Here is a 27,790-nt window from a genome sequence, read left to right as displayed (position 1 = left end):
GTCAAAGTCAGATGATACCTACCAAACATATGCAAGATACACCTTACAATCATTCCATACACAAAATACAATTGACATTCAGCTTCTAGTATTTAAAAACTAACCAAAAACCCTAGAATTTGACATTGACTACTGAACCATGAAATGAGATCAAGGTCAGATAAAACCTGTCAGACTGATGTGTGCACTTACAATTATTCCATACAAACGCTTATAGTTGACCAACTGTTTAAAGTATCTGAGAAACCAACCTAATCATATAATGTCAAGGTCATGTGAACTCTGTTTAACAGACATGGAGATGTTATAAGGAACCTATACATCAAATATAGTTATCCTATTAACTCATGATAAGTGAGAAATTCACATGACTAAAAACTATGATCCATTTTCATGCAGTCTCTGAACTATGAAAATAAGGTCAAGGTCAATGGACATAACATTATGTATCTGCATAAAAGGTATGAAGCATCCAGGTCTTCTACCTTTTGAAATATAAATCTTCATACTAATAGTTTATACTGCCCAAGCAGATGCCCGATAGTAATCCCTATGTATGAAACCAACAGGAAGTAGATAAGTGACAGATTTGAAAAAGTGGCGCATGTTATACGGCTTACCATTTGAAGCTTTGTACCGAATATTAAGAAGTGCTGATTTGCAGTTGTTGAGAAAATGTGACAAATTTCTAACATGTTCATCTATCTTAAGAATATAAATGTATGCAGTGAATAGAATGTAGATAAGTGACATATCTAAAATTGGTTTAACAGTCCAAGTGGTACCTTTGAAGATGATACCCTACAAATGATAATTAAAGTACCATCATAAAAGTTTTAGCTGAATTTATTTAAGACATAGGTATTTGAACATGATGATTGTGTTGTCGATATTAAAGGAACTTTAAGGAGGACACAGGTTTTAATTTGATTTTTTATTATGTAACAATTTGTATACAATTCAACAAGATAAAAAATAAAATAACAGTAATATCACAGGGTAAATACTAGAACATTAATTGTGTAAAAAAAAAATCACATTTTATATCACATGATGAGTAACAATATATAACAACTGATTGAAAAATATTATAACAAGCCATTTGTGTTGGAATAAATACACAAAAAAGTTATAATTTTAACAGTATTTATTCTTCAGTAAAAGTTATGTGACTGTTAGAAATTTAATAACACCATTTCTTGATTTGCTTTTGACTAAACAAAGAAAGAATAGCAAATGTGTGGGAAAAGGAGACTAATCAACATATTTATTAATTCTAATGTAAAGAAAATATTTTTTAAGTAAACTTTTTGTGTATTTTTATAAGTAACATTGAAGGACTCAACATAACACTTATTCATAAAATGACAATGCATTACAATAAAACTGCCACAAAAAGTTAACAATACTGATGAATAAAAATATGTCCAGCCAACCTGTACCAGCAAATACCTATTAACACATGTTGTGATTTACCTGATTGCACTTATATAGCAGAAGAAGAAAGGTAATGGAAAGCATCTTAAACAATTTGTATAAAAAAGACATCTACAGGCATAATTGTATGTATATGGGGTTAATGTCAGAAGACCTCATTTAAACTATGCTTTACAACCTATAGCACATTTAATATGACAAATTTTTTTTTCAATAAATAATAACTGAGGTGAGTTGCACATCAACAATGTATAAACATAAATTCTAAAAATTAGAGGGCTCTATGTTGTAATTTGTATACAACACTAATATGATCAATGTTCAATCTAAGATTTATCACATTGCTTTGTTTGATTTAATCCTATATGTAAGATCTGTCAGAAAAAAAAACATAAACAAGAAAAATAGTGTATAAACTGAAAATAACTTCTAATGGGATGTTTCCATATCTCACTTAGGCTAAAACAAATCTTACAGAGCAATGTGAAAGAGCTGATTATGATCAAATAGATCAATGTTGCACAGATGATTGATCACAATTGGTGCATACTTGGAGTATGCTTGCTAATATAAGGTACATTTGGTATATGCTTGAACAAAATTAGTATATATCTGTAGCTGATACTGTCCAGTTGCTCCAGTGATAATGTTTTACTCTACTGTGTAATCATAGCTGACAAAAGTCTTGAAGCTTTCACATTCTTGCCATACAGTGTACTAGTTGTACCATCAGCTAAATCTGTAAGGGTGTGTGTGACTCTGTGCTGGTCAGGATATATGGTACTTGTTTCAACAATGACCGTACTGGCAAATGCTGCTCTCTCATCCACTTTATTCTGAAAGAATGGGAAGTTGGATTATTGAAAAAAATATCATGGCTCAATTGTGGACACACATAAATATCTCTCTTGAGTAATGATTATGAATTTATGACCTATAGTAATACAATTTTTCAATTTTTTTTTATAATTTTTGAAACATTCACTAATCTATCATAGATTTGTCTCATATCAATGTCTGAATTTTTAACACCTGTAATGGTTTATTCTGTTTTTAATTTATGCTTCCCAATATTATTGCTATCCTTACATTATTTCCAATATTTAAAACCTAAATCATAGCAATGACGTCATGGAGCCAAAGTCAGCAAATTGCACTTTTTAAAATGTTATCTGATATACACATGAAATATCACACAACTAAACAAATTGAGTACACTATGTTACCAAGTTTGCTTATACCTTTAACTTCTGTTGATCTGTTTCTGAAGTTACTGCTATAATTCTTGGATAAGTATCTTCATCAATTTCCTGTGAGTAGGTTTTAGCATCTGAAATTATTACAGAAAGACAAATTTTAAATCGTACAATTGTTAAATCTCTATGGCATAATTTAGATTTTTTTTTTTTAAATGGATTTGAAACAAAAAAGTTAATTTCTAAAATTTTCGCTCTATTGTTTGGAATTAGCATTTTGGTTCAATTTCTATGTATATATTTTTTTTGAAATCCATTATACTTTTTATTATGTAAAGATTTACCCATGACATAAGTTTCTGTGCTATTATTTTCAATCTGTTTTGAGTATTAATGTGGAAGACCTAATCTTGACAACTAAATTGGTTTTTGTTCTTTGTGTTCTAGGTAATCCGTATTAAAGTATACCCTACAATTCTGTTCAGATACTGTATGAAACTTTGAAGCTGTTTCAAAATATATCTTTCCACACGAAATCTGCACAATTGAACCTTTAATTTTGTTACTGCTATCATCAAAATTAAATTTACAATGTCTATGGTTTCTGCTGAGCTATGAAACTAGTTATAATACACTATAAATAGTTGAATTGATTCAATACAATTTAAACATTTGCATCCAAGGTGAATTAACACACCTGAATCATATATAAATAATGATTTATATAATAGATATAGATGATGTGGTATGAGTGCCAAAGAGACAACTGTTCATCCAAGTAACAATTATAAAAGTAGACCATTTTAGGTCACGGTACAGCATTTTTGAACCTGTCCCAAGTCAGGAGCCTCTGGCCTTTGTTAGTCTTGTATTACTTTTAATTTTAGTTTCTTGTGAACAATTTGGAGTTAAGTATGGCGTTCATTATCACTGAACTAGTATATATATTTGTTTAAGTGCCAACTGTCACAGAATAGAAGTTCCTTCATAATATAAGTTCCAAAAGGAAAATATATTCTGGAATATTATTTCCACAGGAATAAATATTACAGTATATGTTCCTAACGGAATAAATGGTATAGAATATTTGTTCAAACAGAAATAGATATTATGACGATGTTTATAACAAAGTTTCCATTGGAACTTCTGTCAGGTGGAACAAATATACGTTGACACCTCCGGGTGAGAGAATTTCTCGCTGTATTGAAGACCTGTTGGTGACCTTCTGCTGTTGTCTGTTCTATGGTCGGGTTGTTGTCTCTTTGACACATTCCCCATTTCCATTCTTAATTTTATTCAATATGAAGCCTCGTCTCACACCAAACAGCAAGCTATAAAGGGACCCAAAAATAACAAGTCTATAACCATTGAAACGGGAAAACCAATGGTCTAATCTATATAAAAATATGTATTCTGAAGAACAGTTATGTAGGTTATCTTCTCTTACCCCCTGATTCATTGTAACATTGTGGTACAGAATGGAAGGATGTATGTAGTTTCTTGAGCTGTTTATTTCTGGAGTTTTCCAACTTCATTGAATCTGAGCTAATATCACTATCATACTGTTTATGTTTGTATTCTGGTTGCCTGGGAGTGTTTTGTCTAAAGAACTCTTCCCTTTTGCTATAATTTGGGTTATAGCTATCATTATAAGATTGCCAATCTTGATTTTCTGATTGTTTACTAATTCTCTTTTTTTCTTTACTATAGAAGTCATCTTTTAAAGAAGCAGATTTCTGTTTTATTTCAACAACTCTTTTGTCTTCTGATTTGTGGTACTGGTCCCTGAGTGGTTTTATATAATCTGGATGCTTTTTTTTAGAACTGGTACTTCGATATTCTGGGGGCTTATGACTTAATTTATGTGTATCAGGATTTATTTCATCATCAATATAGAACTCTTCTACATCATACTGAAGTTTCTTTTTATTCTGTAACATAAACAATAAAATGTAATATATATTATAGATTCTACCACTGTATTGTGTGATACGATATTTTTCCACTGAAAACAGTTAAATCATGGAATCAGTTTCTTTAATGATTGTTATGCAGTATGCAGGTAAACTTATTCTGAAACAAGAATGTGTCCCTAGTACACGAATGCCCCATCTGCACTATCATTTTCTATGTTCACTGGTCCGTGAAAATGGGGTAAAAACTATAATTTGGCATTAAAATTAGAAAGATCATATCATAGGGAACACTTGTACTAAGTTTTAAGTCAATTGGACTTCAACTTCATCAAAAACTTTAACCTGAAGTGGGACAGACAGACGGACGGATAGACGCACAACCATAAATGGGGCATAAAAAAGATGTTTTCTTTCTATGTGACTTCATCAGGCATGGTCAGACTTGGTCCCCTTTTTTCATGAAGTCATGATATTGAAAAAAATCTGGTTTAATTCATATAAAAAATTTCAAAATGAGTAGATTATTGCGATTAAGACCCTTTTGCATTTTTGGCAATGATAAAAATGTTGCTATTATTTCTGAATTTACAATACCAGTTTATAAAATCGATTCATACAATATTCCATTAATGAAGAGATTAAAATCTAGAAAACCATTATTCATTTTCGTTTTTTTTTTAAAGTAATACTGGGCACAAAGAGAGATAGTACCTGGATTTTCTTTTTTGATTTTGGTTTCTTCTGAGATGTGCTTGGTGTAATTCTCTCATCATCAAATAAAAGTGGACTCATGTTTTCTGAAAAAAATAATTAAAAAGTTTTGTGTTTAATCAATAAGAATATATTTTAAAAAAGAATAACATACTACAATGTTGTCCAAAACTTATTTCGTATTTATTACAAGATAAAAAAAATAAGCCACAATGTGCAAGTTTACAAATAGTAAATATTCTGTACAAACAAGACACATTATCACAAGAAATTTTCATAACTACTGCTTGTCTATCTAAATATTCCTGCTATCCCAAAGAAAAATGTTCATCTCAATAGATAGATATGCATTATATTTACTCCTGATAGTCCATTCAAACTAAGATTTAACCTCAAACTAATTGCAACAGAAAATGTTTTAGTTCAAATCTATAGCATTATGCCCTTTATATACACAGAAAAAAGTCCGATAAAATCTAATATGAGGAAAACTCAAAATCAGCATTTTTAATTTCCTATGGAAATTAACATTGGAAGGGGAGAATGAGTCTTTTTTGGTCAGTTTCTGGTTGTTTTTCTTGAAATTTATGTTAAGTATGATACTTTGATGGGGTTTAAGTTTGTATTTGACTAAATTATATAATCTTCTGCTCATGAATGTACAAAACCGAAGTGTTATGGGTAGTTTTATTTTTTTCATGCATTTTTCATTAAAGAAATTGCAAATTTGAAGCTTTGTGACTATTTTGTAAAAATAATGTGAAAATTTGGTATTGTTTATTTCTGTATATTATATTTTTTCAGCAACTTACTTATCTAAAGAAACTTGAAACCAGGAAAAGAAGAATACATGTTTAATTATTTTTTATTAAATTTGAGATTCTTTACCTTGCTTGACATGTTGAAAAATTCAATAAATGGTCAACTAATAAATTACAAAATCTAGATTATAGCTAGATAAAAGATATGAAAACACCTTTAGAGTTGTTTGTTATAAATCAATACATTTTGATGAAAAGAAGCGGTAAAGTTATAATTTTGTATAAATTTTTATTGATATTTCTGCCTTTTTTGCAAGAGTTATCTCCCTTTTCAATGCAAATCTCCATAGAAATTTTAAATGGTGACTTTTTTAGTCTTTCTCAAGCTAGATTTTTTCTGTGTATATTTGGGGTATAATGCTACAGATTAAAACTTAAAAATCTTCTGTTGCAATTACTTTTGGGTTAGGGTCAAATTTATGCTAGATTGACTGGACTATGAGTGATATCTCAAAACATTTATATCATTCAAATCTACTTTTTCAACTCAAAATAACAATAAAATACCTTGCTTCTTTTCATCTAATGCTTCAAAGACTTCTTGTGATAAAGTGCTTTGTATTCTAAACAATTCATTATCAATCCAGTCCGACACTTCATCAGAATCAGGACCACTAGAATCCTTTTTATCTATGTAACAAAATTAAATATCTATTTAAGAAAATTTGAAAAGAAACAAGAGCAAATGGTGATGAAGTTAGATATTATTACTCCAAATGATACATTGAATAAAATTGAGAATGGAAATGGGGAATGTGTCAAAGAGACAACAACCCGACCAAATAAAAAACAACAGCAGAGGGTCACCAGCAGGTCTTCAATGTAGCGAGAAATTCCCGCACCCGGAGGCGTCCTTCAGCTGGCCCCTAAACAAATATATACTAGTCCAGTGATAATGAACGCCATACTAATTTCCAAATTGTACACAAGTATATACTAGTCCAGTGATAATGAACGCCATACTAATTTCCAAACTGTACACAAGCCTTCAGAGTTTTTACCCACATTTTCTTTTGAATACATTTTGAGATTATCCACTCTTCTTTGAAAACTATGATAGATATACAGACACTCTAAACATCAATACAAGATCCTGATTTTTATTTTAACATCAATATTGAATATTTTGAAAGAGAAAATTTGAAAAGTCCAAATAAAAGCAGCACTCACAAAAGTCTGACAAATACAAAACAGGAGAAGTCATTTACACTAAGCATGTCTAAAACCATTCATATACTGAAGGGTTAGGTGTAGGGGAAAATATAGGTAAATAAGATTTTTCAAGAGCATATTCTAATCAAATCAAGATCAGTTTTTAAAGACCTCTACATTATCTAGTTCTTCATCTTGATTACCCTTGCAATCCTCAGGAGAAACTGTTGTAAGACTGCTGCAATTGGTTATTTCACATTCATCAGATTGACGTCTAGGCTCTTTAGAAACTCTTAGTCCTAATGAAAATACACATAAATATTGCATTTTATCAGTATCAATAAAATTAAAAATGGAAATGGGAAATTTGTTAAAGAGACAACAATTTGACCAAAGAGCAGAAAACAGAAATCTACTCTGCTCAAATTCACCTTTTTTCTGAAGAAGTTATAAATCTTTCTTCCAGTTTTTTAGACATAGTGTTTATATAGTTTTGGTAAACACAAACATAAAATATGCAAAAATAGATCTATTGAATGATACATGTATTTTACTGTGACTATTAAAGTTAGTTTGTGTTGTTTAATAGCTGATCATTGCTTTAAACTCTACATTTCCTTAATTTATTTTGAATATGTCTAAAAATTACTAAAAATATATATATTACAACAATATTCTGGTACAATAACTCATAACTTGACCATACTTTATAACAAAAGTCAGTAAAGTATATAAGTATTTTTCCCGATTGTCTCCCAATTATTGATATCAATGTGTAACACAAGTTTTATAGATATGAAGGTGTTTTGGAAACATGAAAATTGGAATTGTAGTTGCAGCATTAAAAACTCTATTTTGTATGCTCTCCATTATAAATAGTTCCATATAAAAGCAGAAATAATCCCAAAATAAAATGCATTAAATACACACTATGGTTGGTTTAACAGTTGTGTTAGCAGTTTTTTTTTCCAATTTATATATTCCATAAGACAGTTGCACATATGAAATAAAGTTTTGACTTTATCGCCATATAGTGGATTTCATCATTTCTCCATTAATGGTCATTAATGTGTGACACAAAATGTTGCAATCTACTATACAGTGGTAAAATCAAAATTGAAAACTTTACTTCATTTGTAAAACTATCTTTTGGCAATATACAAATACAAAGAGAACTGCTAACACATTTCATTTTTGGTTTCTTAAATATGTAAATATCTTTTGGAAAACAAAAATACCTTGATTATTGCAGTTTTCTGGACTATAACAAGGACTGATGTTCTGTATGTTAGGATAAATAGATTGAACCTGAAAAATAAATTGTACCTAGAAGTTCTTGTTTACAGGCAGTAACCATTACATTCTTATCAGCATCAAAACAACAAATTGTTATAAGTACCCTTCAGAAAAAGTTGCTTTCTATGTTATATAAGGCAATTTCTATTAGGATGGCTATGCTATGTTAGGCTATCTGATGTATAATCTTCTAGATGATTTAGTTCAAACATTTTATTTTCTTAAATGTACAAAAAGAATACAACTTAATGACACTTGTATTTCATCCAATGTAAAGTCCCATAAATGAATTCATTTATGCATCAAAATAAAAGGACAGAAGGAAGGGTGAGTGCACAGACAAGAAAAAATAATGCCCATTAGCTTTAGAAAATATAGTCTTCATTTTACCAGTAATGTCTTTCCATATTGTTTCATCTAGATTAAAACAGTGCATGATGTATTGTGGCATGTAATTAAAATACCTTACAGTTCATAAAACATTTCAAATGTGTACCTAACTGGACTAAAATATGTGTTGTAAAAAGACCGATACTGACAAGGGCTATTTTGAAGCCAAAATACTTGTCTTTCACAACAATATTATTTAATGTTTAAGAAATCAATACTGCATACCTGATGATGAAGGCCGATATCAACAGTGGAAAGCTTTCCTTTGAGTAAATCTTGCTGAAATGAATGCTGCGAAAAATGAAAACATACCACTAAATTAATTATTTATCATATTTAATGGAAGCTTTAATTTCATTATAGCACTTATGAAAATAAACATTGGTTTGTTGTTCAATAAGTCACAATAGTAAAATGTCAGCTACAGTGAAACGGCTCACTGATGATACCCCTGCTTTATGTAAGGTCAATTGAAAAACACCTGTACCAGTCAAATTACAATTATATGTTGCCCTTTAAATTGGTATATTAAGCTTAGAAAATAGATAATTAGCCAGAATATAACGTTAAAATCCTGTTTCATTTATGTTCTATCCATACTTTTGGCATTTTTGTTTTAACTGACAGATGTTCAAAGTAAAACTATATAGGACTCCAACATCCTTGATGGTGTATCTCATTAATAGTTAAATTACTTGGGACAAAGTATCAAAAATTTCGAAAATGAAGTTTTCCTTTAGATAATCATTATCCTTACCAACATATGGTGTTTCTATTAAATCACTTAGTTAGAGAAGCCTGTTTAAGTTGTTAATGGTTAACAAGGGCAAAAATTACACAATTATGTAAATCTTTCTGAAAATATTATAGTTAAACAAAAAGAGGCTCTAAAGCCAAAGTCATATGCATTATCTTGTTTAAGGGTTATTCCAAGAGAATCAACTAATCCACCTTTGTTCCCAGATTCTCTGATGGGAATTCACTCCCTGTTTTTCAATTAATGCCAACTGCTTGTCCTAAGAATTGTAAGAACTGTAATTTCAGCATTCAAAAAATATAAATTGGCATGCTCTGATTTTGTATACTGTTGAATAATCAAAAAAAATTTAAATAAATTGCCTACAATTTGTTTTCAGAGGCAAAATGAGACATATTTAATACCTCATTGACCTGTTTCTGATATAAATTCACCAAATCTTTAACACTACCATTACCACCATACCAATCTTTAACTGAAGGACCAAGTCTACAAATAAAGGGTAATTTCATTCTTATTTCAATAGCTTCATTATTTTAGCACCATTATTATTGAAATATAACAAAGACTGAAATTTTTGACAAAATCAAGCAGTCACTAAGAATCATGTTACAGAAATTATTACCTTAAAGAATATTCAGTTACAATTTTCACCAATTTAACTGGCATTTCAAGAAAACTGCTTTGACAAGACCTCAGACATTTTCATCACTATTTAATTTTGAAATAACATTAAAGATTGAAAAAACAAAATGACACCTACTCTGTATTTTCTGGTGTCTGAACAGACATTTTTTGCCTTTTTCTAGGCATTGTATTATATAATGGAGTTCTAGGATCCTGTGTAATTTTCTGTGGTGTTTGATAGTCCATGTTATAGAGAGCATATACACTGCCAGCAGTTGATAACTTCTTCTCAGGGGCACATTCTAACTTGGGATCTATACAGTGACTAGCAGGTTTGACACATTTACCAGGGGGACTCAAACATTGCTGCTGTACCTTCAGATAGCTGAACTTTGTAGCTAGGGATCTGTTACCATGGTTAACATGCTCACTAGAAAGACAAAGAAGTGTGTTCTATTTTCCTTATATTTTTCAAATATTCATTTGTTACTGCAGAATGGATACTACTGTGGATTCATTTATTTTTGTGTGTATCAATTTTCGTGGATTGAGGGAAACTTGCATTTTCATTGATATTTGATTTTGTGGTTTTGCCAATCTCTGCATGCCAAACCTATAGAATATTTGTAATTTGTTGAACATTTGAATTCGTAGTTCAACTGTACCCACGAAAATTGGTATCCAACGAATAATAATGAATCCACAGCTACAATCATTGAATTCTTTGTCTTTTAAATTTGACATTATCATAAATTGGAAAGAAAATGTTTTAATTTTGAACCTGACCTCCGTCCAGTCAAAATAAGTTTTAACCTCAAACTAATTGCAACAGAAAATGTTTTAGTTCTAATCTATATCATTAAGCCCTAAATATACACAGAAAAAAGTCCCATAAAATCTAACTTGAGAAAAACTCAAAATCAGCATTTTAATTTCCTATGGAAATTAACATTGAAAGGGGAGATAACTCCACAAAAATGAGTCTTTTTTTTGTCAGTTTTTGGTTAATTTTCCTAAAATTTATGTAAGGTATGATACTTTGATGAGGTTATAAGTTCGTACTTGACTACATTATATAATCTTCTGCTCATGAAATGTACAAAACCGAAGTGTAATAGGTATTTGATTTTTTTTTTGTGCATTTTTCATTTAATAAAATTTCAGATTTGTGGCTTTGTGACCATTTTGAAAAAATGATGTGAAAATTAGGTATTGTTTATATCTGTATATTTTATTTATTCAGCATCTACTTTGTTTAAAGAAACTTAAAACCACAAAAAGAAAAATATATGCTAAATTGTTTTCATTAAATTTGAGATTCTTTACCTTGACATGTTGAAAAATTCAATAAATGGTCAACTCAATGAATTACAAAATCTAGATTGTAGCTCGATAAAAGATATGAAAATACCTTAAGAGTTGTTTGTTTTACTCTTAACATTGAAAGGGGAGATAACTCCAAACATTTCTTAACATTGAAAGGGGAGATAACTCCACAATTTTTTTAAGCTAAAATATCAAGAATCAATACATTATTTTGAATAGAAGTGTAAAAATTATAATTTTGTATCAATTTTTATTGATATTTCTACCTTTTTGCAGAGTTATCTCCCTTTTTCAATGCAATTCTCCATAGGAATTTCAAATCAGGATTTTTTAGTCTTCCTCAAGTAAGATTACATTGGACTTTTTTCTGTGTATATTTGGGGTATAATGCTCAAGATAAAAACTTAAAAATCTTCTGACACAATTACTTTAAGGTAAGGGTAAAATTTTTGCTAGATTAACTGGACTATTAGTAAGTTCATCAGTATCATGCAATGAAAAACTTAAGGATGTTTGCTTGTCATGCTTTGGAATTTTTGTCAGATTTTCGAAATCCTCTGGTTTTATTGATTTGAATGCCTTAAAAAAATTTGCCCATGAACTCCCATTTTTCTTTTTATAAATCTTATACATGTATAATTATAAGTCATGTGTTAAAGTTTTATAAAATCTTATTTATTTTTTAATAGTTTTTGAGAACTTTAACTGGTCAATGATAAAGCTATAAAAATTAAGAGAAAACATTTTCCCGCCAAAATTCCCATGGCTTATATCTTGAAAACAAGCACATTGACCCCTATTTTTTTTATTTTTTTTGGTTCCTCAATTAATCCCTTATCAATATATACTAGTTTTATGGAAAGTTAATTATTTTGAAACTGAGCAGCAAACATCCTTACTTAAACATGGCAGAATTTTCAAGTGTTGATATCTGATTGTTCCTTACAAAATAGGAAAATCTACCTGAATAGTAGCAAGTATCATTGTCAAAGTAAGTGGAAAAGAATTAAATTGTGGTGGAATTTTGATTTATTATTCTTTTGATACCCAATTGATATACACCCCACATCACCTTTTATTTATGTAAAAGCAAGGTTTCTTGATTTTTTAAGAAAAGTGCCTTATTCCAAACTTTTTTACCTAACAGAACTACCAGCCTCACTTTCACTCTGTTCTGATGGGGCAATAAATTTCTGTTCATCCTCTTTGTTTAATGGGAGAGTGAACTTCTGTTCATCGTCTTTGTTTACTCTGACAGTATAGTAGTAATCTTTTCCTTGTTGTTCTTCTTTCAATTCCCAGTCTAAACTGAAGTAATGACATACAGCATTTATATTTGTCATTCAAACAGTTCTGTATTATCATATAAAAGTTTATTCATTGTATTGCTATGAACATGATTGCATAGAATTGAAGATTATGATGCAAATATTTGGAAACTAGAGCCTGTGTCACTCACCTGTATTTACTGATGCTTTGGAAATCATGTAAAATGAGGTTAAAATCATAATTTATAATAAAAGATATCATTAGATACTATAATTATATCTAAGATAATAGCAAAAAACTGCAAAATTTCCATAAAATTACTAAATCTGATGAACAAATTTGCCACCAGTCAGATTTGCTCTAAATGCTTCAGTTTCAGAGATATAAACCAAAATCTGCATTTTACCCATTGTACTATTTTTAGCCATATCTTATTCTCTGGCAGGAACATCAGACACATTTTTTAAACTAGATACTCTTATGATAATTGTGGACAAGTTTGGTTACATTCTGTCTTAGTAGTTTCAGAGGAGAAGATTTTTGTAAAAGATTACAAAAACTTCAGAAAAATTGGTAAAATTGACTATAAAGGACAATAACTCCTGAAGGGGTCAACTGACCATTTTAGTCATTTGACTTATTTGTAGATCTTACATTGCTGAACATTATTGCTGTTCACAGTTTACCTCTATCTATAAAAATATGGCGACCATCTTGGTTGGTTGGCCGGGTCACCAGACACATTTTTTAAACTAGATACCCAAAAAGATGATTGTGGCCAAGTTTGGTTCAATTTGGCCTAGTAGTTTCAGGAGAAGATTTTTGTAAAAGTTAACAACGACAGACGACGACAGATGACGACAGACGCAAAGTGATGAGAAAAGCTCACTTGGCCCTTCGGGCCAGGTGAGCTAAAAATGATCGCTTATAGACACTCTTATAACTTAATAACTGTTGTTGAAGACAGTAAATTGCTGTCTAAATGTCTTTTTTTTTGTGGTGTATGGATGTCAAGTTCCTTGATCATATATTCAGCTATATCATTTCCACTGGACAAATATTACAGTATAAACGGAATAAATGGTATAGAATATTTGTTCCAACAGGAAGATATACTATGAAATATTTATAACAAAGGTTCCAGGGTAACAAATATACATTGACACAGTTTCTACCTTATTAACATACCTTTCAATTTGTATTCAACAGTAAGGAGATAATAGATAAAATATAAACGACTTGAATACAGATATCAATGTACCGCTAGAAAACAGATTTTAATATAAATATTAAAGCCTTAATAGATAATACTTCAATCTCATATCCCCACATAGACTCCATCATTTAAAATTGTTTTTTACTTACTCTTTATGATTGAATTTCATTCTGTCCACAAATCTTAATCTGTCATCCTGTAGATAATCAGGGGAAATCGGAAGTTTACTGGACTGGTTATTGTTGAACCTAAAACAAACACATCTCTACAGTCAAATTTTCTCAGTCCTCGTTTGTAAAATTAGGTACCCATTATGCTCAGACTTTTAAAACTTGTTCAACAACAGAAATTAATGTATATATATATATATTGATCATGTTTGATGACAGAATGTTGATCGAAACAAAAACAATGCATGGACCTTAGTGTAAGTTAACAGAAATTTAATAAAAAAACAATTTAACAATGTTTGTGATGAGAAGCTATAATTCATAATGTTGCTGTTGTTGTAAAAGTACTATGTTGACCTTGACCACAAAAAAATAAATCTATTTAGCAGAAAAATATAGAAAAAGGAAAAGGAAAAAAATCAAATTTTTCCACGGGGTGCTGTCATTCAATTTTGAAAAATTCCATGAAAGTTTTACTTGACACAATTAATAAAAATAATTAAATTTCAAGATGAACAGCAATGTGAAAACTCTGTTTCTATGATGTTTGGTAATTTTCTAGTTTCTGATAGTTATCTCATGTACATCTGTTATAAATTGCATGATTCATTTAAAGGAAGCACATTACATTCAAAGGATTGCCTTAAAATCTTTATACCTCATTTCCTTGTGATGATCATCGTCAAGCAATCTTCTGGGAGTAGATTCAGCTCTAGGGGATTTACTTATAGACCTGTCATGTCTTTTAGGTGATGGGGAGTTAATGTGTCTTTGATCCCTTGGTGTGTTACTTTGAGATGTTTCCCAGGTCTTTGGAGGTCTAGCAGGTTTAATTACAGTTTTTGAAGGTTTCTTTTCTTCCTCAATTTTCAATAAACTTTCCATATATTGTAATACATTCTACAATCAAATAGTTTGTAGTTTGAAGATGGCGTTACTAACATCCGATAGGGAACAGCTTAGTTTCAGTGATTAAGTCTTTAGCACAGGGACTATATATAATCTTAAAAACATCTCACACATTCTGTATGTGATAAGAAAAAATGTTTGCAGAAACAATTAAATCAACAGAGAACCAAGGGCGTATATATGCTTTATAGATATGACTCTCAAAATGTTTAAGATATATTTTATAAAATCTAAGACAATCCAAAAATAATAGATTCTGTCGTCTTACATCGATTGGTCTAAAAAAAAACACTTGAATATATGAATAAATATTGTGTAAATTAATTTTGGTTATAAACCTTTTTGCTGCACAAATTACGTAGTCACCTGTTTAGGAATGGTTAGGATATTCCTGATATTATACATCTGTAATTTACGATGAAGTGGGTCTAATTGTAAGCAATGCTTCAAAATCAACATAAACGCCTCTGGTATCCTGTCAGTCTCTATTTCTAACTGTTCTCTCTCCTTTAGTATTTTGTAATGAACAGTTTCTGTGTCTAATTTTCCCCAGGGAACTTCACCTGCAAAAGATTAAAATCAAAATTTCAAGCCTAGTTGAGTGCCATAAGGACATAAGTAGCAATATTTTTAAACACCAAATTGAATCAAACTCCTTTATTTGATTTAAAACATACCTTTTTAAAGAAAATTTCAAAACTTCCATAGGGAACACTGAAAAGTGCATGAAAATTATTACAAAGTTTCAGCATAACAAATTTCTATTTTCCTATGTCTGTTTGATTTTATGTCATAGATATACGATTATGTAAATCATTGATTAACCTAAATAAGAATGATTTTTTCATTTTGATATTAATTTTCTTTTGCCACATTATTGGAGAGCACTCTGCACTAATTTCTACATCAATCAAAAGAATTTGACTTTTTATTTTTGCAAAACTCATAACGATAGTGGGACTAGAAAGAAACTGATTTAGTTTTCTCATAGTATGAAGTTTTAATCTATTGTCAGCTTAATCTTACCATGAAACATTTCCCAAATTACCACAGCAAAACTATAAACATCTGAAGCCATTGAAGGAGAACTTGCATTCATGATCTCTGGGGCCATCCAGTTGTATGCCACATTTTGGTACATGTTTTGGTTCACAAAACTTTTAAGTCCAACATCTACTTTTTCACTGTTTCATAAAAAAAAATCAAAATCAATGATCTGTTAAGTAATTCTAGCTCCAAGCCCAAGGTTAACTAGTCTACGGTTAATTTGTGTTTTTACAATCTATTATCATACAACTCAAATGTCGTTTGCAGATATTTGTTATTGATCTACCAATCGATCCCATCGTTATGATTAACACTGTCACCTAAACTTATTGTCATGCTGCAGGTTTTTCGTGAGAGATCTGTTTGCGCAAAAAATGCGTCCTTTTGCGCCACAACTTTTTTTCTCCAATGGCAATGCTAGGTTTGCGCCACCTGTTTTAAAATTACATGGTATCATTTGCGCCAAAAATAAAACATACGATTGCGCCAATTAGAAGAAAAATGACTTCCCTCCACCTTTATTCGGACTTGGAACCGGCAGTTTACATGGCAAATGTTTCCTTTTCAGAAACATACTTCCTTCTTACTGCTACTGCATAGGTACTTTCTAATTTGAAGTATGAAGTAGCTTGTAACTTCACTTTATCGTCCAAAAAGACAAATATTGAAGGATGAAATGCATAAAACAGTTCATAATAATTCTCTGTGGAATGCTCCATTACTAGTACGTCTTGCGGTAGATAGAGTTTCAGCCCATACGGATGGTGGGAGCAAAGCACTGTGTCATCAACGTTTGTGGCTAAAACATAATTAGCAAAAGCTTATAATTTCTTCTGTTTTGGCATATCTTGTATTAAATATTCAGCAAAGCAATAAGTTTTCTTCTCTCTCTGTACATGGACTGTCTACTGCATTTCAAGTCATTTCTCTCCAGATGCTCATCTTCATGGCGAAGTATCTCGGATAATATGATACTTTTTAAGCCAAAAATAAGAATAAATATTAATATTTAATATTTATGATAGATATGTGTACAGGTAAATTGGTGCAAATGATACATTTTGAAAACAAAATTTGGCGCAAATGATACCCATGAAAAACAGTAATTGGTGCAAAAGGACTACTGCGGTTTTTCTTACTATTTTGTAGTTTTACCGCATGCCATGATGTGCAATGAGTTTGGGTTTTTTTTACACAAAAATAAAACATTGGTATCTGAATGTGGATATCAATTATCATTTCAAGACTTTGTATATTTCTAATTTCTGAAGTGGTAATACTGGATTTTGCAGTGCAAGGTTAACCATTAATTTAATGTTAGCATTTTAGATTATGCATTAAACTGCATCATCATTATCTACCTTTAACTTACCAGTCTACAACATATTCAAAATTGGCTAGTTTAGCACAATGTGGATTCACCAACATAATCGCATGTGATGTCACAAAACAATGGATAACATTCTGTTCATGCAGGAAAACCAAGGCACTGCTGATCTGATATGTTATGTCATGAATGTGGCTACTTGACAGTCTTTCTAGCTAAAAAAGAAGTTAATCACAGTGAAAAAAACTATTTCCAATATTAAATCCAATGTATCTAGACTCTTTATCAATAGCAGGAAATTCTTAAGAGCCTGTATCCCTGCCCTGGATCTATATCACTGCTAAATTGACAATTACCACTAGCTAACCTTATTGAAACTAGATATCATTGAGATGGGAGCCATCTCTGTGGGCCCCGCTGTGAATAATGTGAATTAAAAAATTGTATCTTTACCATAGGACATGGGTTTGTCAACTGAAATCAAAGTTTTTGACCTTGACCTTTGACCTATGAAGTTGTAAATAAATTATGACACACCCTTTGGTGTTGGTTTATAAACATGTCAAGTATAAACTTTGAAATGATAACGGTTCTCAAGATATAGAGCGGACACGATCTTCACCACAGGACACAGGGTTGTCAACTGAAACCAAAGTTTTTGACCTTGAACTTTGCCCTAGGCAGTCGTTCATAAATTATGACACACCCTCTGGTGTTGGTTCATATACATGTCAAGTATAAACTTTGAAATCATAACGGTTCTCAAGATATAGAGCGGACACGATCTTCACCACAGGACACAGGGTTGTCAACTGAAACCAAAGTTTTTTTACCTTGACCTTTGACCTAGGAAGTTGTACATACATTATGACACGCCCTCTGGTGGTGGTTAATAAACATGTAAAGTATAAAGTATGAAATCATAATGGTTCTCTAGATATGGAGCGGACACAAAGTGTTACGGACGGAAGGACAGACTGATCACTATAGGGGACCGCCTTTGGCGGGACCCTAACTATTGACTCAAATTAATAACTAGCATTTTTATTTTGGCTATGATAATGGTGCAATATTTTGCAACTGGATTGAAAGATTCTAAAATTGTTTCCATAATTGATATACTTGTTTACAAAAACGTTATGCTTATGCAAAAATCTCAGTTGTAAAGTAATATCATTTTTTTTTATTATAAAAGACTATCATATGGTTTTTGTTTACTGTTAGAGACCTATACTTGCTTACATCCATGTCATTTGGTCTCTGGTGGATATTTGTCTTATTGCCAATCATACCAAATTGTCATATTTTAAAGTGAATGTAATATTACGGGTATTTCAGCCAGTTAGCAAAGGCTTTATTCAAACTTATACGAATTGTGTAATATCTATTTACATAGTTCTCTTGCAAAGAGGAACATTCTATGAATGAAATTTAAAAAAGATATATATACAAATCAGGGGAAAATTGATCTGGTAGGATTGAAAATATTTCAATAAAAAGATTTTTTTTTGGGAACAAACTGTTTCAACACAAGAAGAAAAAAACATTTAAAAACATACCTTTTGATGCAGAACTTCATACAAGGAACCTTCATCTATTCTTTCAAACAGTAAAACCATATTTTCTAAATTGTTGGTCTGACACACTCCCATTAACATTAGAATATTAGGATGTCTTAGTTTACTGCAAGAAGAGATCATAGATTGTGAATGTAATTATACAAATTAACAATAATATCTGTTTAAGGAGGTATCACGGGTACAAAAATTTCAGTAAAAAATTAAACATTTGTTTTTTCATTACAAATTTTATTCATTACACTATTAGTCATAACTTTATGATATGGTACAAAAATCAACCCCAAAAAAAATCGATTCGGTTTGGCCCCAGATGAGACTATTGAAATGTTTATATTGAATAAGCTCTAAATTATCTCCCTTTGATGCAAAATGTCATTTTTTTGCATTGAAATTGAAATATCTTTTTTAACTCATCGGTGACCTATATTTTTTATTATTGTTTTTAAATAAGCTGTACATAAACTAAATAATTGTAAAATTTAAGCGATTTCTGTAATTTAGTTCTTTTTTTATTTCCATATTACCTCTATTTCTCCTATTAGTTCAACAAAAAAAAGGACATTTATAACAAAAATGTATGCTTCTTTCAGAGGCAAATTGTGAGCTTCAATGAACGGTGACCCCATTTTTTTTATTTCATTTATCTATTAAGTATATTATACAGTTCATTTATAGAAAAATATAGCGAAATCCTATATAAAAAAAATTATTGATTTTTACCTGCAAGCCCCCTTAACAGATAATTTTCTAATCAGAGAAACTGGGCTTGACATGTCCAACTGTCCAACTGTAATTATTATATATGCAAAATTGAGAACAGAAATGGGAAATGTGTCATAGAGACAACAACCCAACCAAAGTGCAGAAAACAGCCCAAGGCCACCAATGGTCTTCAACACAGCAAGAAAATTCCACACTCATGGGTTTGAATATCAAATCCCTTACAAACTTAATGTTCACTGATCTAAAAGTTGACCTTTATATGCAGGTTGACTGTACAATCAAACCAATTGTTAGCCTTATAAACAAATAAAGTTAGGTGCACTTGTCACCAAAATGTTTAAGGTAAATAAAAAAGAATGGATTTTGGTTAGTCCTGTAGTATTAAATATAGTTTTTGCATGTTTCAGTTAAAAAATATCATACAATTTATTATGTAAGTAGGTTTGGTAAGAAATTTATTTTTACCCAATGTATTCAGCTTCTGTTATTAATAAATCTACTTCACCACCAGGGGCAGCCTCTCTGTGTAATCTTTTAACTGTAATCTTTGTATTTTTCCATATCATACTGAAAATATGGTTGATAAAAAATACATTAGTTTAATACACAAAGTTGTTTAAAAAGTTGATATTTTTGCCTTTGTCTATATCGACAGTTGAATGTTTTATATAAACCTGCTCTTAATCATGTAGTTCAGGTCAACAATAAAGAGAAATTTGCAGATTCGTTTGGCTACTATTTGTACATTGCAATAACATCTTCTCTATCACATTAAAAATTTCTAATTACAATTGAATGCTTGATTATACCATTTCCTTCTGAATTTTCAAAAGGTTATATATATTGTATAGAAATTGTGAAATTCAGAATGCCATGTAATCTAAACTGTAAGATGGCAAGAAATTTACATCAGTTTTAAGGTTTAAAATATTCTTTACATTTCTACTATATTCATCGAGTGTTTTTGTTAAATATTGATGACCTAAATGACCATAATTGACTTACCTTTCCATCACCATAAAAGCACCATTATTAAAGGACAGTCCATGGGAATCATGCTTCAGTAAATTTTCACTTACTAATGGCAAAGTACATATTATACCACTAAAACTGTCCCCATCTTGATATACCTAAGAAGTACAATAAACATTTTTAAACATCTTTATTTTGCATATAATGTTCATTTTCATTAAAAAAAAAAATCAAATTCAAAACTGAATTTAGTGATCAGTTTTCACTATTAAAGGTATATTTCAGAAAATCAATATCTGAGGTTGGAAAACAATTTTGTTTTATGGTGATCACCCATTCAATTGCATTTTACACTGCATACATTACCCCACAACTTGAACTTTGTGACCTGCCCCACCCAAACAAAATTAATCAAGTTCTATCATCCTTCCTCCTCCCCCCCCTTCCCATTTATATTTTTTTTTCTGGAATAGCCCTTATGCATCAGCTTATATAATGGTGAGTGACTTTATGATAATTGTAAGCAACATTTCATTACAAACCAGACCGATCAATCTAAGCGGTGGTAGCTTGGTTTAATTCAACCTCTTATGCCATTTATTGCTTCAAAAATACTAAGAACTACAATACTTTAAGTATAAAAGTAATTTTATTTTGTTACAGGCTAAAATTATAATTCTGGTATATAACTTACTTTTCCAAATCCCATACTCTGACAACTTTTCATCTGATGATCTAAGTTCACATTGCTGTATCCTGTGATTTTATCTCTTATTAATTTTATTACAGAACTTGTTCTAGAGGTAATTCTGAAAGGATAAACAATTAGTCTTATGCCTTTCCTATATTTAATCAAAGTAAAAAATAGTTAAAAACAGAATAAGTGGTTGCTTTAAATTAGATAGCAAGGTGGTTTCTACCTTGTTAATCTGTGGTTTCTGTTATGTTGCCAGTTCACATGTATATGGATTATAGGCTTTGCAGGATTTAAATTATGTAAGGTCGATATTTGTTTAATGGTGAATAAACCAAATGTTGACCTATAGTGTTCTTTGTTTTGTTGGGTTGCTTTCTCATGGATACCCTTACTCCTATTGTTCATATAGATTACAAGTATAATTATGCAGAAAATAAGAGAAAAGTGTACTAACAGAAAAACTTACCAAACTAATACTATTGTTTCTTGTATGAAAAGTGAAGATCAATCGTGGGAATATAAACAAAGACAAAACAAGGGTTTAGAATTTTTTTAGCTAGCTGTTGTTTCATTTAAATGTTAATCCTAGGAACTAGAAAACAGACAGGTCAAGAAAGGTCCTCCTTGCACATCATTGTGTTGAGCACGGAAGCAAATGATAATATTGATGCAAACAATGCAATATATTTCAAGGGAGTTCAAATTTTGACATTAGGAAATCATTTTAAAAAATTTATCATATACTTTACTTTTTTCTGCAAATTTAACACTGGGAATACATTTGAAATATCAGTCATATTTATTTTTCTTTGCAATCCTAACACAAAATGATCTTTCTGAAAATGTGTGATCTTTAAGTTACTAAAAACTACATCATATGCTAAGGAAGAGGTTTTGCTTCAAGAACTTGATTATTTTACTATGACTGAAATCATTTAGGTTGAGGTCAATCATTCCTTACATAATCAGTCTGACAGGTTTCAACTATGTATTGGACCAACAATTTATTTTACTGCATTTAGAAGGTAGTAGTGTGATAGGAAAAATCTAGCTTCGTTTAAATGTCATGAGTTACTAAAGTTTGACAGCAAATCAACATATCTGAATCCTGAATTTTAAAACTACATGTTAAAAGAAACAACTGGTGATTTCCAGCATACCTATGATTATGACGTGGACCATTTAATGAAGCTCTAAGATCCCTTCCTGACTTTGTCAAAGCAAATAGTCTTGTCTTCTCTAGGAATTCCAACATTTTCATTCTTTTTTTCTGTTCTGGCTGTAGAAATGCAAATTCTTTGGATGATCTTCCAGTAGAATCATGCAACCTTAAATCTCCACCAGCAGCTAACAGTTCATTCATTATGTTCAAATTACAAGTGTATGCAACAACATGCACAGGTGTCATACCATTGTTACTTCTCCTGAAATAATAAGTAATACACACATACATTTGCATTAGACAACAAAAAATCATAAAAAAACATCAATATAATTTACTTTTTTCTTAAAAATTATTTTATATCTTACAACTGAATTTCAGAAAAGAAGTTTTAGCTTTATTCATCTGGAGACTAAGACAAGGCTGCCACCTTTTTTTAGAAAATAAAACTGCCAAAAAGTCAGAAAATCTGGTCATTGTTTATAAATAAAAGTAAAGCAACTAATACCAAGTAGTTAGTACGGTATAGAGGGTTATTTACGCTCGGCGTAAATTTTCTCGGATATAACAACATCGCCCAAATAAATTTTGCCAAATTCAAGGTGTACATGAAAAAGTATTGATTCAAGTTTTAAATCCGCCCAAAATAATAATCGCCAATATATTTAAAATAATACTCGCCAATATATTTCATATGTATACCTTTTTCAATGAAAATCTTGAAATTTTACACCCACGAAAATAACCTGCTATACGGTATGTTGAATGCTTCATGATCAGAATGTTTTAGTTATTTAAAAATCTTATAAATAAAGTGTACTTTATGTAAATATGAATGAAAGTAAATATTGGGTATATGTAGTCAAAAAGAATTTTGGACATCCTGAGATTCACAAGGAAGAGAACATAAAAGAAGAGCGAAATTTGAATAACAAGTCCATGTTTTAAAAGTTACAAGACGAGAGTTTAATCTTAACTTTTGGGACAGATGAATAGGGGTAAAAATAGACCCCAGTTTTATTGAATAAGGGCTTTTAAATTCTGTGTAACTGTATGTGCATATTCGTACCCTGTTGGGCTAAGCATAAAGAGTATAGACTATCAAAGTGGGAATTGAAATGTTTACAATATCTTTGATGCTCATAAAGTCTTACTCATTAGGATTTGCTCCAAATTTCATGAGTTCTTTCACAACAGCTTCTTCATCTAAATAACATGCACAAAACAGAGGTGACTGTCCCAGACTATTTGGATAATCAACATGAATACCTGTAAATAAAGTGACAAAAATTTTACAATAACAGCTCTGTTAATCCTATTTAATCATTATTGTAGAATTAATAACTTTATTGACGAATAGCAGCTAACCACATCGTTAATAACTTTATTGACTAACTTTCACTTTTAACTATACTAGATTCTTATTTTAATTTCACTTTCACTTTCTATTTATATATGAACCTCAATCACAGTGACTACGGAACATACCAGTCAAGATAAACATTTGTTTTTATTTCTATTTTTAACTTTTATTCTTGCTACATTATGAACACTGTTTTACATTTTCACTTTCACTTTTATTCTTTTACGTCATAATTAATACAACCGCATTATATACACTTTATGAACATGTAAACTCTGTAATATTGTCCTGATGATGCCGCATTAGCGGTGAAACATGTCGACTCAATAAAACCATCACCTTGCGGTAACCCAGATGTTGTTGTCTCTACATATTATATTATTGTAGAATGTTGAGTCTTTGATATCAAGGTGCTACAAAATGTTTTTATGAACATTTTCCTTTTATTTAATATCCCATATATAAAAAACCTTAAAGGTAAGTAAAATGTCTTCTGTAAATGCTTAAATCAAATTCATTTGGTACCTGGTAAATAGTTGTCTCATTGGTAATCATACCACATCTTGTCACCAGGATACAGTTACCTTTACAATGATCAAAATAAGTGATTGTCAAACTGCTATATAACCAGTGTAATTTTTCTGATTAAATGGTTGGTTAAAATTTTTATATTTTTGTCAAAGGGTCAAAGTAAATATTTTGTCAAGATTTTAAGAAAATTAAACGAGCCAAATTAGTTTTAGTTAAGGTGTTGGGTACCACCTTAAGTACCTTTGTCAATAATTTTTCTTAATCTTCTTTTATTTCCACTTCTTGCAGCTTGATGAAAATCCCAGCCCAATTTGTCGCCTGGTTCTACTGATCCAAGTTTAAGTATGCCCTCCATTGAATAAAAGGCAAAAGTCTAATATCTTTCTATAATGCTGTTTGCTCCAATACTGTACATATAGGTAACGTTACCAGCTTTAAAAATCTGAAATTTTAATGCATTTTCTATTCATTACCATCGATTCAAAAATACTAAAATGTATCCAATGTAAGCGTAGGTATATATAATAAAGGACACTTTTATAACAGATATTTCTGAATACTTCATAATTTGCTCCTTTTATTCTATCTTAATTTTAGCTTAAATGTATTTAAAAGTTTATAAAATATCCTGACAGGGGGAGTCATGGTTCAAAGTAAATGTCATTAAGAATGTTGATAAATTAAACCACAAACATTTGAGTTTCCTGAACATGCTGAAATGCTTAAGAGATACTTTAGCCATAAACCTCTTTGAACTGGGGTTAAAAGCATCAAAATAATGCATTTTTATTCGCTTAAAATCAGAATTTAGTTATTCCAAGGTAAATAAATGAAATTGCATACTCTCCATCTCATGGGTTATCATGCTATCATAAGAATACATTATGATGTTTCTGACATCATTATATTCATACACCTTATCACTAATCCCGGTTGACCCGGCCGCTTGAACTTTTGACGTCAACAACAATCACTTTTCCATTGTGGCGTCTGATATTTTGTTTTATGACGTCAAAATTTTACGGGAACCTGTGTGATTTCCAGCAATGGCGGACAAATAGCGATAAGGTGTATTGAAAGGGCCAAATAAAATAATATATGTGTTTCCTATTACATATTTGAAAAAAGTAGGTAGGGATTTCTTTTTTTGCATCGTCTGTAGGGGAGACATTCTGACTTTAAGGTTCATCATAACAAACGGACAAATATGGCTGTATTTACATGCCAAAAATTACTCTGAGTACAGACTTACCTGTAAAGTTGGAAAAGTTTTAATGCCTAGCATCCACTAGATATAATAAAGTTAAATGCATTTTGTGTATCAGAAAGATAAAATCTCTTGTGGATTTTGATGGGCATTTTTTTTCCTTCATGCAAAAGGTGTGAAAATTGACTCAGTTGTGGTACAACTATGAGATGCTCCCTCAGGTAAAAAACCGGTTTGTATTGTTTTCATTGTCCTTAATTGACATTGACACCAGGTATCTTCACAACTATAGGTGAGTTAAAGAGTTTATCTGAGTCAGTGAGTGGACAGTATCAAAGTAATTCAGGTGTTTGTTTATTTTTGCACCTTCTGCAGAAAAGAAAAAAAATGCCCATCAAAAACCAAGAAAAATTTTATCTTTCTTAAACACAATATGAATTTAACTTTATTATATCTAGTGGATGCTAGGCATTAAAACTTTCCAAACAGCACAGGTAAGTCTGTACACAGAGTAGTTTTTGAGGTGAAATACGGCCATATTTGTCCATTTGTTATGATGAACCTTAACAGTGCTTATAAAAAAATGATCAAAAACTTTAGGGTAAGCTATTTGTTAGCCTAAAAAATAGGGTGGGGGATACCGTAAATTAGGAAACACATCTTTTTTTATTTCAATATTTGGCCTTGTGTAACATTTACGACACAAAAACATATGATATGGCCATACAACAATATCTTAATGATAAAAGTATGAGAAGCAACCTTTATTACATGGGCCAAATGACCATGGCCAATGCTTCTTGGACTAAACGTCCTGTTTCTTCTATTTATATCTTATTTATTTTGTAACCGGAGAGCACGAATTTCATTACAAAATTGCTTGTCTCCACCGGGACTCGAACCCGGTACCTCTGTGTTACAAGGCAGCGCGCTAACCGACTGAGCTAAAGAAGTACTTCCTTAGCTCAACCGCTTACGGCTGACTAAGTATCTACTAAGTTTTCTAAGGGAAGCAATCCCGTCACACTTCCCCCACCTCAAGAGTCATTATACTCTATAATGATGATATTTTCATCTTTTTTATATTTATTTTTAACCTGGCTAGGTAATTCTTCTAACCGTGGGTTATTATTGTTGGGCGCCAATGTAACCGGAGAGCACGAATTTCATTACAAAATTGCTTGTCTCCACCGGGACTCGAACCCGGTACCTCTGTGTTACAAGGCAGCGCGCTAACCGACTGAGCTAAAGAAGTACTTCCTTAGCTCAACCGCTTACGGCTGACTAAGTATCTACTAAGTTTTCTAAGGGAAGCAATCCCGTCACACTTCCCCCACCTCAAGAGTCATTATACTCTATAATGATGATATTTTCATCTTTTTTATATTTATTTTTAACCTGGCTAGGTAATTCTTCTAACCGTGGGTTATTATTGTTGGGCGCCAATGTAACCGGAGAGCACGAATTTCATTACAAAATTGCTTGTCTCCACCGGGACTCGAACCCGGTACCTCTGTGTTACAAGGCAGCGCGCTAACCGACTGAGCTAAAGAAGTACTTCTTTAGCTCAGTCGGTTAGCAATTTTGTAATGAAATTCGTGCTCTCCGGTTACATTTTTACAAAATACTTAAACGGGTGCAAAGATAGGTTTTTACATATTATAATTGTGCATATCTCACATTCAGTATTCTTATAGTTAAGTGCAGAAGTGCCAGGTGCTGGCGTTGATGACTCAAGTCGTTGAGTGGTTGGTTTTTGTTGGGTTTTTTTGCGTGTCATGTATCAAAACAACTATCGTGGAGACAGAGAGGTTGGCCAACTCGGAAACTGGTGCGATCTTTAGAAGGTTTTCCTTTTAGGTATTATGAAAAGAGATCTGTTTACATCATGAAAGTGAAGTAACTGGATTGATGTTTGCACTGCATCCCAACTTGAAGTTGAGATTTTCCAGACGATTTTTATCGCTCGTGCACATTGCCGCTTCGCA

At 31.1% G+C, this 27,790-nt stretch overlaps 1 protein-coding gene across 4 annotated transcripts; it reads right to left on the bottom strand.

The window, feature by feature from the left end:
• Window positions 1–919: 919 nt before the first annotated feature.
• On the bottom strand, window positions 920–27,790 carry LOC139489657 (uncharacterized). Of its 4 annotated transcripts, none has more exons than XM_071276300.1 (24): window positions 27,688–27,790; window positions 24,836–25,037; window positions 23,856–23,970; window positions 22,700–22,963; window positions 21,537–21,651; window positions 20,876–21,000; window positions 20,336–20,437; window positions 19,127–19,250; window positions 17,613–17,782; window positions 16,220–16,377; window positions 15,560–15,756; window positions 14,943–15,184; window positions 14,264–14,362; window positions 12,770–12,937; window positions 10,440–10,733; window positions 10,081–10,165; window positions 9,145–9,210; window positions 8,472–8,541; window positions 7,437–7,532; window positions 6,589–6,711; window positions 5,261–5,346; window positions 4,081–4,564; window positions 2,679–2,767; window positions 920–2,273 (listed from the first exon to the last, which is right to left on the bottom strand). In XM_071276300.1, the coding sequence occupies exons 2-24, from the start codon at window positions 24,948–24,950 to the stop codon at window positions 2,094–2,096; spliced, it is 3,567 nt and encodes a 1,188-aa protein (XP_071132401.1). In that variant the 5' UTR covers window positions 24,951–25,037; window positions 27,688–27,790; the 3' UTR covers window positions 920–2,093. The 4 variants fall into 4 exon arrangements, with proteins under 4 accessions (XP_071132401.1, XP_071132400.1, XP_071132402.1 ...); XM_071276299.1 differs by lacking the exon at window positions 27,688–27,790 and adding an exon at window positions 27,483–27,621; XM_071276301.1 differs by lacking the exon at window positions 27,688–27,790 and adding an exon at window positions 27,483–27,621 and having other exon boundaries at window positions 9,145–9,198.

Source organism: Mytilus edulis, chromosome 9, assembly GCF_963676685.1.
Source record: "Mytilus edulis chromosome 9, xbMytEdul2.2, whole genome shotgun sequence".
In the NCBI taxonomy this organism is placed as follows: domain Eukaryota; kingdom Metazoa; phylum Mollusca; class Bivalvia; order Mytilida; family Mytilidae; genus Mytilus; species Mytilus edulis.
The sequence above is the reverse complement of the archived record's forward strand: the minus strand, read 5'-3'. Positions and strand labels throughout refer to the sequence as shown.